Source organism: Rhinopithecus roxellana, chromosome 3 (assembly GCF_007565055.1).
Source record: "Rhinopithecus roxellana isolate Shanxi Qingling chromosome 3, ASM756505v1, whole genome shotgun sequence".
NCBI classification, from domain to species: domain Eukaryota; kingdom Metazoa; phylum Chordata; class Mammalia; order Primates; family Cercopithecidae; genus Rhinopithecus; species Rhinopithecus roxellana.
This window is the reverse complement of record NC_044551.1, coordinates 61,533,367-61,548,908: the sequence shown is the minus strand read 5'-3', so window position 1 is coordinate 61,548,908 and position 15,542 is coordinate 61,533,367. Positions and strand designations below refer to the sequence as shown.

At 40.3% G+C, this 15,542-nt stretch overlaps 1 protein-coding gene across 3 annotated transcripts in view; it reads right to left on the bottom strand.

Moving 5' to 3' along the window:
- Window positions 1–15,542, bottom strand: part of PIK3R1 (phosphoinositide-3-kinase regulatory subunit 1) — an 83,984-nt gene that overhangs the window by 15,933 nt on the left and 52,509 nt on the right. For 2 of the 3 annotated variants that reach the window (XM_010380204.2, XM_030927000.1), the window contains 5 exons: window positions 12,258–12,350; window positions 11,739–11,813; window positions 5,781–5,912; window positions 4,778–4,979; window positions 4,502–4,581 (listed from right to left, as the gene is read on the bottom strand). In XM_010380204.2, the coding sequence (XP_010378506.1) occupies window positions 4,502–4,581; window positions 4,778–4,979; window positions 5,781–5,912; window positions 11,739–11,813; window positions 12,258–12,350 (582 nt within the window). Of the gene's footprint in view, window positions 1–4,501; window positions 4,582–4,777; window positions 4,980–5,780; window positions 5,913–11,738; window positions 11,814–12,257; window positions 12,368–15,542 lie in introns of all 3 variants that reach the window. The other variant, XM_030926999.1, reaches the window with a different exon arrangement.

The window sequence follows — 15,542 nt, the reverse complement described above, 5'->3', positions numbered from 1 at the left end:
AATTTTTCAAAGTTGCATTTTTCGCCTTTGAAGCAACCCTCTAACGTCAGACATTTTAAACCCAATAAAAATTAAATCAGAGAAAAGTAAAACCCTTCGAATGTCATTTCCCTCTACCTTAGTGCTTGCCTTTAGTCTGGGTTGAGAACCAAGCCCAGAGCATTTAAAACAAGATTTATGAATCAGGCTCTTCAGGATGAATGTTTTGCAATGTGCCAGTGGTTAAAAATTAACTTTGACAGGTGTAGAAGGGCAAGGGGGAGAAAGAGTCATTTATTTTCCACTCTGGGCTTGAGGGTGCAATATTAGACTTCAATTATACTACATTAATATTTCTGAATATATCCATGAAATCTGAAATATGTAAATACACTTATAATGGGTTTCATTCAAAGGCACCCTGTGTTAAATAGACTTATTTTTACCTTGGTTTGCCTACAGAAATCTACTTTACCTACCTAAGTATTAATTGGGTAAAGAGAACACAATGATTCAAGAAAACTTGTTGTTTGGCTTTAAATATTTTTAAGACTTATTAGTAACAAAATAGAACAGCAAACTATCAACAAAGCTCAGAGAGCTTACTGTGTGCCCTACCTTTTCCAAATCTTAGCTTCCCTCCGTAAATGAAGAGAATCCTTATTTCACAGGATTTCTGGATGCACTGGATGTGTTGATGTGTGACTATTCTTTGAAAGTTGGAAGTTTATCAAAGAATAAATTTGGATAATTATTATGCTGTATCTAGTTCTCTGCTAGGAAGAGCTCAAAAGGAGAAGAAGCCTTTACCCCTGCCCGTTAGAAATGTAATTAAGTAGATTAATAGGAAAAACTATAGACAGTTAAATATAAGATGACAGAAAGCTTAAAGGCATAAACATACTGAAAGGGTCGACTTAACTTGCATATAAAACAGGGGAAGGACCTACTTGAGTGGAGATAAAATGGATGGCACTGCTTGGGGCAGCTACGTATGGTTGCATATGTTGTGCACTGTGCAAAGGCACCTAGGCAAGATGGAGGAATGGTGATGAAATCTAGGCTGCTCCATTCACCAAGCCACATATAGAGGAAGGGCTTCATACAAACGCACCTTCCTCCCTCCAAGCAACATACCCACATCAGGGAGGCAACTTCCCAGAGTGTCTCTTTTTGCCCCCTACAGGCTCCTAGAGGCCGTAGCTCTGCTGGCTGGGAACATGGCGTAAGGAAAAAGGCCTGACAGAATTCACACAATTAATGAGGAATAGGTGGACTGAAGGAATCAGACCTGCTGAATGAGGACAGCTCCCATAAAAGCTAGAGTTGATGCGATAGATAGTAGAGAAATGATCAGTTCATTAAATCTCATACCAACCCCAGGAGAGAGGCATTAACCCAGTTCCACAGTCTGGAAAACAATTTGGAAAAGCTGAGCTTCTGGAAAGAGTTGAGATTCCAATCCAGATCTATTTGAGTCAGAAGCCCACTGTTTTTTCCACCGCATGGCTCATGGAGTGATTTGGAGCCTTATCCTGAAAAGTATAAACATTGCCCTGACATTGTTTACTATGTGTGACCCATGGGGGCTAATTTCACATATTTTTAGTTTATTACATGCTGGAAACTTCAGAGGAGTTTTTGACTGGACACTGAAAGCAGCCTCATTGCTCATGAAGATTCCAAAAACCCAGGCAGCAGGGGCATGGCAGATAGAACGGGCTGGAGTGTAGGAGGCGGCTCCCGGGCAGACCCGGTTTGGGCCCCTGCTGGCTGGGTAGCACACAGCAAATCTCTGTCTGTGGGTCTCGGTTTCCTCATGTCTAAATTGGTAAAGCTGGACAATGCTTTCAACTCTAAAATGATGCTTCTTTTGTGATACTATCACTTAAAATATGTACTGCTTTTGTAAAATACCAAGCCATTATTTTGTACTGTGTAATTTATTTTGAATAGGTCTTTAAACTCCATGCATCAAAATGCTATTTCTCCTTTGCCTATTCAAATTGTACCTATTCTTCAAGACACATTTCAAGCCCTATTTCTTCTATGAGCCTTTTCTGTCTACTCCATTACCCTAGATAGTCACCAGCTGCATCTCTAAAGTCCTTTTTGTAGAGTATGTGCACTCCCACCTACCATTTAATTAGATACTATGTGCTAATGGGTCTTATTTGAACTGATACTTTGCCTCAAACATCATAAGCTTTGTCATTTCAAGTTCTATCTGGTAATAATTAGAAATGCTGTCTATCTGCCCTATAACAGAGTCTTGCTTTTGTCTCCCTTAAATATCATTCAGGTACTCATTTGTGTTCACAACAACGTTACTGTAAATGGCCATTCACTGGAGATGTAAGGTGCTATGCTTTCAAAGTTCTGTCTGGTACTAGCACATGCTGTGGCAATGCTGAAGGACTCTAAGAAATTATTGCATTTTTTAAACCAGGCCTAAGAATCATTTCTTCAACCCAGGTTGCCAAACTAGTCATTTGTACTGGAGCCATTCCTGAATACAAAGATGTTCTGGATGGGGATGTTTTGTTCCTGGAGTGGGCAGTACAATGTATGCACACGTGACAGATACTACAACAGCCATTTAATTCCAAAGGTCCTATACAAATCACACAAAGTTCCTGGGAAAACGGCTCAAACTAGAGTTTAAAACCTACTTGGATTTAATTTTTTAAAGAGGCCACATAAATACTGGGATGATCCAGCAAATGTTCAAGGCTTTGTCATTCTTTAGCAGAGCTGATGGAACTAATCCTCCTTTGAAACAGGCGCACCAATTGCTCAGTAGAGAAATATAGGGTCCTTTGACATATCAAACAGCTTTCTGGGTGGCATTATGAAAATAGTGCAGATACCCATTTTTACTTTGGTGGAATTAGGATGCAACTAACAAAGACATTAAACCAGGTGACAGCAGTCAGGCTAATCAAACTCTACCACTGATTCTACTATACCTTGTGTAGTAGAAATTTTCCAAAATTCCATGTGATAAATTCATTTGTGGGTATCTGTCAAACCCTGTCTGGCATTGCCTTCCATGTGTCTCTTCCCTCTAGAGGGGTGGCCACTGAAAAGATCAGGACTACCCCCACTAGCCTTCACTTAAAGCAGGGTCCAGCTCTCCCTAGTCTTTAACATAAACCTCAACTTAAGTGCCACATGCCACATCCCTATGCCCATTCTTTCCCACTAAGTCCAAAGGCAGCCTCTGAACACCAGCACAGAGCTGTCAAATCCATTCACAGTGACCTGTGTACTCACACGAGATGAAGCCTTTTGGCCACCCCCTGGACTGAAGTCCTAGGCCCTACCTGTTGACAGTCTTCTTTGACGTAGTTTACCTAGAATTCTGGGCACCCTGGTAAACATTCTGCTTGCTGTGATTTGGAACATCCCATGCTTGCCTTATCTACTATACCTGATGCTTCTCACCTCTGGTACCACAGGTACCATTTTGGGCCTGTCCACATATATCTTTCCCAATACCCACATCTTCAGTGTTTACCTACCCGATCCTCTATCCTAGCCCCTTGCAGGTGGCTTTTGAGTCTAGGCCCTGGCCTCTCTTAGGCTGCCCCATCCAGATGCAAGTAACCAAGCCTGGCTGTGCAATACCCAATTAAGAAAAAGCACAACTTAACTCTCCATTGCATGATGATGAAACTGAGTCCCCGTGCCTGTTCATACCGAGATAAATATGGTAATCTGCACATATTACCTATAATAAATATATTCATGGAGTTTCATTTAAGTTCCAGGCATAAATTAAGACTACAAGCAACACCTTTTACTCGTCCTGAAACTTCACATATAGGACCCTAATCACTATGCTAAATCACCAGTGACGATTAGCTAACTTTTAACTAGTATATAGCAAAATGAAGTTGTTTAGACTTTCCACAGTAGAAGAAAAATACATCAGTTTAAATTAAATGCATTGCTAACACGGTCTACATTTCCTGCTTTGTTAAATGGCTAACTGAACAGCAACCCGCTTTCAAAGAAGTGTCTGGCTTGCTCAAACTTGCTGCAGTGAACGCTCTGGTTTCATACTGCTCGCATTATTGAAAATGTTTATTTTGACAGGCATTTCTCAGCATACCCACTTCCAAAAAACACATTCTAAAATACTTTAAATTATATGGTAATTATAAATCCCCTACTTTATAAGTATTAGAAAGAAAAACAAAAATGTCAACAACTAAAATGAACTCCATAAATTTCTTCAACAACCTGAAGCATAAATGTTGAAGGGTACAGGGAACTCTCCAAACTCTCACCTAAAACCAAGTTTAATGTAAAATCCGCAAATGTTGAAACTCAGATAATAATTAACATATACACTATCACTCAGCTATTTTTTTCTTTAAATCACAAGGTAACATATTACCACCATTCGTAATTCCACAAGAAGCTGTATTACTTCAAAGGAGGTTTACAGCCACCATTTTTTAAGGCTCTAAAAAAAGGAACAATGAGAGAATGTTAAGTGTTCAAAAAGCATTACCTGGTGCAGGCTGTCGTTCATTCCATTCAGTTGAGATTAAAATTTCTATAACTTTTATGAGGTTTTCAGTATTATCAGAGCTGTAAGAAAGAGAGTTTATTAGAAACCTTTTCCCTAAAAGCAAACTCATTTTCATTATATACACTCAAGTGAACGTGTGTGATAGCATTTGGGCATGCATCTCTGGAGTAGTATATTTAGAATACATTGTCATGACTAATCCATTTAGGACCACCCTCATCACCCCAAACTACATGTTTGTCTCCTTTCACTTACCTGGCTGCTGAGAATCTGAAAAGCATAGGGCTGAAAATTTCAGAGAGTACTCTTGCATTCAACAGATTTTTGCTGGAGGTTTGAGAGAGCTTGAAGAAATGTTTTAACAAATACTGAAGCGTAAGCCAATACTGATGAGGTATGCTAGGCGACCTAATAAGCTTCTTCAATAGCTGAATATATTCTTCGGAGCTTTGTACTTCTACAAGTTTAAAAAAAAAAAAAGAGAGAGAAATGAGTAAGAGACTATTTCCAGGTATCAGTGAATAAACACCGAGAAAAGCTCTGTTCTTTCTTCAAGCTATAGGAGTCATTTAAAAAGCTGTTGGGAGAAGCACACAGTACATTTGTCCTTCTCATTAAAAAATGCATTATGAGAAAGAAGAAATCTCAGGTCAAATGGAAAAGCAAGAAGCTTAGTGTGTAAAAAAAAACCACAAGCTGTTTAGGGTGTGCTGGCAGCAACTTACCCAGTATTGAGCAGCTTCAAGTGTGATTGGCTAACTCAGAGGAGCATCAGATAAGTATCACAGGTTTTAACTTTGAAGGTTACGAACCACAGTTTCCTGTCCCCAAAGCACTTAACTGAACCTTAGCTCCTAAAACTGAGAGCCCTCTTCCCTCAACACATTCTGTTATGGCCACTCAGGGAAGGTGACAAGAACATCCCCCATCACTGGATCCTAGTCCCGGTTCCTTGAATCTGACACTAGTACTTGGAAGACCATGTCCTTCATGGACGTACAAACTTTGTTAAGACCGATAGGTTAACAATGAGCCATTTCTGATTCTGACATGCAGACGGGCTTCGCAAGCAAATGAGAATCTAGGTCTTCTCTTGGATGCTTGGGTGGAGGAGGAAATTTGAGGTGGTATTGTTGGGGGAGGAACAGGTGGCTACTATTACTATTTTCTAACCACTATCTCTATATGCAACACATATACAAGCATGTCTACATCTCCATGTATGTCCAATGAGGTTCTCAGAAGAGAAAAAACAAACCTTGAGCTAAAGAAATCATTTCACTGTAAACGGCTGCTGGAATGACAGGATTTGGTAAGTCCAGGAGATAGCGTTTGAAAGCGTCGGCCAAAATGTGCACATCGATCATTTCCAAGTCCACAGAGGCTGTATCTAGGAAACATTTCAAGAAATATTTCAGACATTTATTTTATAGAATACATCAGTTGGCTAATTTTCTGAACATCTGACTCGTGTGACCAAAAAAAAGGAAGCAATATGAGGATAAATATGACACAAAGTATTTGTTAGCTGTACTTCTTGTAGGAGTTGATCCTGGCATTTGGGGTAGAACAGTTTTTCCTATAGAAGTCTGTCCGACATATTGCAAGCATTTGGGATGCCTGACCCCCTGCCCATGATGCCAGCAGCAGACCTCTGAACTTTGGGGCAACAAAAAATAATACCTTTGTTATGGGCTGAATTGGGCTGCATCTTCAGTGGTTACCTACCCCATCCTCTATCCCACCCCTCTAAGCCCAAACCCCTAGTGCCTCAGAAAGTGACTGCATTTAAGTTGAAATGAGGCCATTAGAGTGGACTCTAATCCAATCTAATTGATATCCTTCTAGGAGGGGAAATGACACAGAGAGACACGCTAGGGATGCACAGGCACAGAGGACAAAACGCTGTGAGGACACAGTGAGCAGGCAACCACCTGCAAGTCAAGGACAGAAGCCTCAGAAGAAACCAAACATGCCTTTATCTCGGACTTCTAGCCTCCAGAACCACAAGAAGTAAGTTTCTGCTTTTTGAGACGGAGTCTCGTTCTGTCGCCCAGGCCGGAGTGCGTCTCTGGTGTGATCTCAGCTCACTGCAACCTCCACCTCCCAGGTTCAAGCGATTTCCCCTGCCTCAGCCTCCTGAGTAGCTGGGATTACAAGCGCGTACCACCACGACTGGCTAATTTTTGTATTTTTACTAGAGACAGGGTTTCACCATGCTGGTCAGGCTGGTCTCGAACTCCTGACCTTGTGATCCAACCACCTCAGCTTCCCAAAGTGCTGGGATTATAGGCGTGAGCCACTGCGCCCGGCCACGTTTCTGTGTTTTAAGCCAAGCAGTCAGTGGTAACTTGTTATAATTGCCTGAGCAAACGAATATAGAATCCAAACATTTCCTAACACCCTGTGAGGGTGGTTCTGCCCTGACTGAGAAGGGTTCTGACTAGGAATGGTTAGTCATATAGTAAATGTTTCCTAAAACCTCAACTGGAAAATTTGAAAGATGCATAGTCCCAGATTTCCTAAGACTTGAGTTGATACATCTCAGAATTCATGTAAATGTCACCGACAGAGTGGCGGATTCAACAGTAAGATACTACAGACTTTTAGCAACCAAGCTCAACAATATCTATGAAAATAATTTCAACATTTTTATAATATGTCTCCCTAATTCTGGCTGAGTATTACTCATCTAACCTGTGGACATCAGACTATCTCAGAAAATAAGATAAGCATACCTGTCCAGTAAATGCTGCAGCTGGGAAACAGGTCAAGCGATCCAATAACGGGGGTGATACTAATCAAAACCACTCTCCAGGCGCTCACTATGCATGGCACTCTGAGTACTTGGGTTGGAAAAAGACACAATGCCCCGCAGAAAAAAGAGATGCTAGAAACAAAGATCTGGGGGCAGGGGTGACCACGGGCCTCCAGAAAAGAAGAGGCCTTTGGCTGCTGCTGAAGGATGTACACTAGCAATGTGAAGGGTAACTTGAGGAAAGTGATCTGGGGACTTGTGTACTCAGTGGAGAAAAGGTGGGCTGATGGGCAAGATACTACATTTGTAACAGCTTTACTAATGACAGTGTTAAGAATAAATTGGAAAGGAGTGCTGCTAGAAGTAAAACTACCAGTTTTAGTTCTCTGAATCAAGGTGATGGGGGTCTGAATTCTAATGCAGTTAGAAATGTGCAAGATATTATCAAGACCTCAGTGATTGACTGCATTGGGCTGTGGCCTAGGAGAGAATGAGGAAGTATGAAAGTTTACTGCAAAGTGTTTGAGTATAAGTGAGTGGGAGAAGGTAGTAGCCTAGATACCCTTCAATGAAGTATGATAGTACAAATCATTCGAGGTTGAGCCTAAGACTACAAAAATTCCTTGGACATATCGTTATCATAAACCAAACCTGCCCCACTAAGTAGGCTGACGTTCCAAAAGTGAGTCACCCAACCACAGAGCTCTAAGAAAAGTCAGACTGGAATAGGATATGGACAGGTCAACTTGAGGAAAAGAATTACTAAATTTAAAAGGTGAGAGACAAAGTGTTAAACCACTTAAATGTCCTACAAACAACTAACCAGAGACCTATCACGTGTTTAACAAATGTAGGAGGGGCAATACCATTGCAGGTCTTTGCCTAAAGGATCTATGTTGAAGGTAATGCAATTGTGGGCATAATTAAATACCGCCAAATAAAATCGTGTGTGTGTGTTGCTATAGGAATTCTCTATGGTCACCACTCTTGGCCGTGCTTCTGGTTTCCCACACACTTTTGCCCCTGTGTGTTTCATCTAATGTCTCTCTGCCCGGAAAATTAGTATTACTGAATTTGCTTATCCTAAAATATGTGATAAAACATTTGGTGATGCAATATAAACGTTAAGATAATAAATATACACACATCCCTCCCTCAGGCAGGGTCTCCCTCTGTGCTTTTGCAGTGCTAATGAGCCATCGCTCTATCAAGACACTTCCCAAAGAGTATAATCATCGTATGGGATTATGTTTCCCCCTACTAGACCAAGGTATGTCAAGGGCAAGGACTGTGGCTGTCACCTGCTCTTCTCGCATCCCTCAGTGTCCAGCACATACAACGTGTTAAATGTTTGTGGACTGAACTAGAAGGCTCTTAGAGTGAAGTTAATTTATCAAAGCCCTTCTCTAACACATGAGGTATATCAAAAGAACTTTTATAGTGTATGAATAAAATTATCTTATGCAGGTCTTTGGGTAAACTTGCCTTATGTCAAATTCTACTAGAGTCAGTGACAAAGTCTGTTTTATTTATCTGACTTCTGCTCTCTAAGAATCCTTTTCTGCACTGAAACTGGCCTAACATGCTCTCCCACTAGCTATTCACACGTGTCATGTGATGACTTTTGAAGAGCTACATAATCTTTAGGTCTTGGTTGGAGGAGTTTGCATTCTCTCCTACCTCACTTTTCACTGAGTCTACTCGTGACAGGTACCCCGTAAACTCTCCAATTCTTCACTCCTCCCTCCCTCCCCCTGGAATGGAGTCCCCTCTTCTTCAGGTCTCTCCCTAGATGTCTGGAGACATTTCTGATTGTCACAACTCGGGGAGAATGCTGCTGGCATCTCGTGGGTAGAGGTTAGGGATGTGGCTAAGCTTAATCCCACAATGCATGGGACAGGCTGCCACTCTTCCAGCAAAGAACTATCCAGCCTAAAATGTCAATAGTACCAAGGCTAAGAAAGCCTGAGTCAGGTTAGAAGAAACCAAAAACTGTCAGGTGAAAATCTGAATCACTAAAACTTGCATGAGACAAAGAAACAATTTATTTTAGGGCAAAATTTAAAAACAGAAAAAATTCAAGGACTTTTGGAGTCACTCAGCTACTGAAAACTGTGAAAGAAATTATTGACCTGAGGGTCAGCTTTCTTTTCTGGTGAGTTAAAGTTACTAGGATGTACATCACAAGGTTAGTGTGTGGATGAAATAGCTTAGCAGGTGCTAATAAAAGTGGGCTATTGTCTGCCATGTCCTGTCCTTTTCAAACACTGGTAATTCATAAGGTTAGTTAAAAGCCATAATTTTTTTTTTAGGTGTAAGTGACTATTTTGGAGCTTCCTCCAGGGTATTATACAATATTTTTATGTATTGAAAAATCTTTGAGTTGGAAACAGACCTGGCAGATCTACTCCCAAGTTTGGACAACATTTATTTATATTTGGTGGGGGGGGCACAGAATTCACTTTTTTAGCACAGACTCCAAATGAAACCACTTTTCTATGTGTTTTGATCTCACTGGGGAAGGAAAGCTGTCGGTCAAAATGTACTGCTGACGTGAGTCTTGGTTGTTGACTCTATCTTGCGAGTGGTGTGAAGAGTTTTTTTCTTTTTTTTAACAACTAAACTGCATCATTTTGTGTTGATCACATTACAAACCTAACCACTATTTCTCAAATAACTTCCACTTCATCAGGCTCTGATGTCTAAACTTTTCCTGTGACTAAACATGTTCATAATTTGACCAATTTTCTGACCCAAACATGTGTCTTTATTTCAATTGGCTAAGGACAAAATTCAGCATTTCCTTAATGCCCTGATAAAGCTGTCAGAAATACCAAAAAACAAGCCTTTTCACCTTGAGTGTTCTGCATGTTAACTTCTAATGATCTGCTCTGTGGGAGGTGCAGGAGGCAGAGCAGCAAAGAGGATATGCCCTGTTCGCATGCAACTGATTTCCATGTACAAAGGAAAAATGAAGTTAAACATTTTTTTAACTTTTAAAACATTTGGTCAGAACATTTCAAGTGTAAGAATTTACTGATACTGATAAAGGTCTAGTCTCCTCCTTTTCTCCAAAAAGACCTCTTTTCTAGAAAGTCTCAGAAGCTGCCTCATTTTGAAACTGCCTCACGCTTCAAATTCTCATTTACTATCATGTGGGCATTCTTTGTACAATTATACCTCTGAAGGAGTGCAAAACTGGGTTTCACTCTTTTCGGTTTAAACACCTAAGTTCAGTTAAAATGATGTGAGGCAGTATATAATTTTTGTTAAGTGTTATGAGGGAATGAAGGATCTTGAGAGATTTTAGAAGTCAATATAAGAAGATGACTTGCTGGAATGCTAGCAAGTAAATTGATTTGTAGTTTTTTCTCTATGCCAAAGGAGGAAGTGGGTGTGTGGGGTACTAACGTCCTCTTGGCTAAATTAATTAAGTGTCATTTAACCAAACTGTCCTCAATTCTTCCCAGTTCCACATCCAGTGACATGTTGGTTAGCTTGAAATAAGCCCCGGTGGGAATATTCATGCCACAAAAATTGGCAGACGCTACAAACCAGGGCCTTTTTCTTCCTAGAGAGTTGGTTTATCAGCACACCACTGAACATAACAATATCATGATGTTACTTAATGTACTCAACACAAGAAAAAGCAAGAAAGAAGGCAAGCCAGAAAGAAAGGGAAAGGGAAAAGGAAAATGGAAGGGAAAGGTAATAAAAGAAAAAGGATGTCAGAAGAGACATTTCTTAAGTGACATAGGCTTAAAAAAAAAAATATATATATATATATATATATATTTTTGGGACGGAGTCTCGCTCAGTCGCCCAGGCTGGAGTGCAGTGGCGCGATCTCGGCTCACTGCAAGCTCCATTTCCCGGGTTCACGCCATTCTCCTGCCTCAGCCTCCCAAGTAGCTGGGACTACAAGCACTTGCCACCACGCCCGGCTAATTTTTTTGCATTTTTAGTAGAGATGGGGTTTCACCGTGTTAGCCAGGATGGTCTCGATCTCCTGACCTCGTGATCCGCCCGTCTCGGCCTCCCAAAGTGCTGGGATTACAGGCTTGAGCCACCGCGCCTGGCTAAAAATATTTTTTCACTGCTTCACATGAAATAGATGTAGCCAAATTCAGGGTCAAGGAAAGATGGTAGATATACGGAGAGAGAGAAACATCAAGAGGTGGTTTCTCTCCTCTGCAGGACCCAGGGCCTGATGGCTATGATGATGGCCAACATGCCTGAAGGGAGGCATGCACACACTTGCAGCCCAACTCAGGAGAAAAATGTCAAAGGTTTGCACTGTTACCATAACAGGGCAGGGGGAGCTGTACATGATTTGAGTTCCCTTTAAATTTAGAACATTGCATAGATTAAATTCAATTTTTTGTGTGTGTGCATTACCTGAAACAAAAAGCCAAGACCTGTCTTTCCCATTTGTATTTCTAGCTCTGTGACACTTACCACAATCAAGAAGCTGTCGTAATTCTGCCAGGTTGCTGGAGCTCTGTGTTCTGTATAGAGTTGAACATTCCAGACCTAGGACACAAAACAGACCACAGACTATGTATGCAAAACGCAGCTCTCTGGAGAACCTGTGAGCCTGCTGCCAGAGACATTCCAGTTTCCATCCAGTATCTGTTCTAGATGCGTACCAAATATTCTTGGAAGTCAACTCCTACTATTAATCTTATCTGGCATGTAGATAATTTTGGCAAAACCATCTGGCCTCTAAGAAGAAAGTTAATCGTATTTATTAAATTATGAAGAATTTAATAGTTTCCATATGGAAACTACATGTTAATCTAGAGTTAGAAATTATAGACCAAGACATTTTCCCCAGTACTTAGCCCTAAACAGTTTGAGTGTCCAGCAGAGTATCTGGACATAGCTGATAGTAGGAAATTTACTTAATGAATGCACAAGAGACAAATAACAGCCATGAAATAAGGGTGAACTGATGCCCTCTGGCAGTCTGGTTACCTTTCTTTTCAATGGCTTCCACGAGCTTGATAAGAAGAGGCGGGGCAACGTCAGGAGGGGCAAACTGCTCTGCAAGGTCCGGGAGAGTCAAAGCTGCAAACAACAAAATCCTACCATTGTATTTAATTTGGATAGTTGAATGCATTAGACCACAATGAAGGACGTACAAAATAATTTAATTACATCTGATCTTAGCAAACTCAGGCCCGAGCAAGAAGAACCCCCGCTCTGGGCTTTTGCACTGTCCAGGCCAAAGTGATATGCCCACTGCTTCTCACCCAGAGTCTGTTCAGAGTAATGCCCCAAAATTTCCTGCTAAATGGCCTCTTACGGCCTTTCCCCCAGGTCCACCCTCCCCAGGGCAAACCCCCCTGTCTAGGTACACCCCTGGGCCCCAAAGTTGAGGGGAGTGGCAGGATGGATGGGAGTTTGGATGTGCAGGGAGAAGCCAGGGATGAACCAGGATCCAGCTCTCTGCATAATACCACACTCTAGGGCAGAACTCTCAGGAGCCCAAGAATCTGAATTCAGATCTCTCCTCCTGGTTATTAGGAAGAAATAACTGTCCAGAAAGGACGGGACAGATTTTATTGAACAGATAATAAAATTTTATTGGACAGATTTTATTGATTTTTTTTGTTATAAATCATGTTGACATGATTTGTAACCAAAATATTTAGGCACGGGTTACTTGGGCCTCTTTTTTGCATTCTTGCCCCAAGCCTCACAAATGCCAGGTATGGGCTGAGTCTCAGATCCAGAAGCCAATATGAATGAGTACTGCCCACTTGATATCAAATTAAATTTCTGTGTAACTTTGTCAAAGCCTTTGTTTATATATTTTTTGGTCAGTTAGTAGTTTTTAAAATGTGGTGTTTTCATAAACTTTTTCCATGCATTTTAACCATTTGTAATGATACCAAAAAATCTAACTGGATGACACTCATAAATAACATTCTTCAACATTACATTGATAATCTTATTCTCAGTCCAAAAAAATAAAACCATTGTAAGCAAAAAAATTCTCAAATTATGCCAGAAGAGGGAGCTAAATATATTCATCTTAAATTTGTGAAACTGTAAAATAAAGGTAAATTAAAGTCATTATGAAAATATATGTACAACCTGTTTATTAGCCTCATCACTTGCAGTCTTTTCTAGGAACAATTTATATAATCTGAGAAAGACTAAATATTTGCAGTTTTGTTTCTGTGAGATTTTACCAGTAGAGCTCTTTATTATAAGCCATATACTATGGTAAACAAATTTCCTTTTTTTCTTTTTGAGACAGAGTCTCACTCTGTCACCCAGGCTAGAGTGTAGTGGCATGATCATGGCTCGCTGCAGCCTCAACTTCATGGGCTCATGTGATCCTCCCACCCCAGCCTCCAGAGTAACTGCGACTACAGTGTACAGCACCACTCCCAGCTAATTTTTTGTATATTTTTAGTAGAGATGGGGTTTTGTCATATTACCCAGGCTGGTCTCGAACTCCTGGACTCAAGCAATCCGCCCACCTCAATCTCTCAAAAAGCTGGGATTACAGGTGTGGGCCACTGCACCTGACCAACAAATTTTTAATTAAGCCTGTATTTCAAGTACTAAAAGTCAACATAGAACACATTCATGCTACCAAAGTAGTGTTACTAAATTTTGATCTCAGAGAATGAAGTATGATTAAGTCATTTTGCAAAAACACTCAGACTGCAGTACGCAATGTGCAGGACATAGATAGACACATGATCTTTCCACCTAATTCTATTTAGCATTGCAACTACCCAGGATAAAAAGAGAAGAGTTACATTATGAAGGAAAATCTTATAGCAGCACTGTCTATTAGAGTTTTCTGTGATGATGGAAATGTTCTACAGCTGTGCTCTCCAATAAAGCAATGCCTAGCCACGGTGACTATTGAGTAAAATGCAGCCATTCCAACTGAAGAACTGAATTTTTTGTTTTAACTGATGTAAATGGAAACAACCATATGTGGCTAGTGCCCACGGTATTAGAGAGTATAGTCTTATCTGCCTGCACAAGGGCAAATTTTGTCAATGGCAGATGAAAGATTCCCGAGTCGGCTTTGTGTTACAGACCCCACTCTAAAGCTATCCCTGAAGACAAGGCATCTTAACATAGAGCTAATCAATATTTGAACTCAAAGCCCTGCAATGTTTACCACTCGATTTCCTGAGTGACTTTGTCCTACTGCAACATCACTGTAACACATCTTAGGTTTCATAAAAGCATGAACGACCAGCCATTAACTTTCCAGTCACTGTGCAGAGGGCTGGGTGGGAACTTCACCATTCTCCAGTGTCTCCCACACCTGCCAGAGCTAAGCACCACCTGGAGAACGTGCTAGAAATACTGATTCCCAGGTACCACCCTAAATCTTCAGAATCAGAACATCCAGGAATGGGCTAGTAATCTGTTTGGGGTTAGAAATAAGCTTTAGGACATACTCTTTTGATAAGAAAATTCGTGTGGGTGATCCTATGAAAAAGTTCAGCAATGACATCTCTCAAATCTCTATATGTTAAAATGTAAATATATCTGAAAAGCACTTAAAATACAAATGTCTTAAAGATTTCATAGTCTACTTAAAAGCATTAAAAAATTTAAAAGAAATATTATAAAATGAAAGGGTACACCATTTCATTTCCTCTGATAAATTATAAGCCACTTCCCTTTGCCTTAATATCAACTCACAAAAGTATCCTCTCTCACAAACACCTTCTACACTGAACACAATGAAATATCCTATCAGCATATATAATAGAAGGGAAATATACAGGTAGAGAAATGATGTAGAAAAGTGTTATTAAGATCCATTATTGTGTCATTCCTTAGGACTCTCAAACTAACAAGACTTAGCACACCCCAGATCTCAAAAAGCTAAAGATCACATAGTAAATACATATCCATGCAACTCTCATGCAACCAACATGCCAATTCCTCTTCCCCTTTTCTCATAAATTACACAGGCATTTTTTTTAATTAAAAAAAACTTTAATGTTGGCTCTGAAAAAAGAATTACTTAATAAAGGTTTGCCTCAATCCAGAGTCTTATCAACACAATCATTTCTGCAGGCAAATATGAAAGTTAAATTAAATGATAATTAAAGATTTCATCTAATTGTGATTGAAATACGCATCCAAAAGTTGTTATATTGCTGGGCTGGCAAATGCTCATACAGAAGGGTTTCCAGCTCTCTCTTTCTTCATTAAGCTTGAAAAAAAAATTTTAAAAAAGCAAAACCTGCTTGCTTTCCTTTGTCTTTTCAA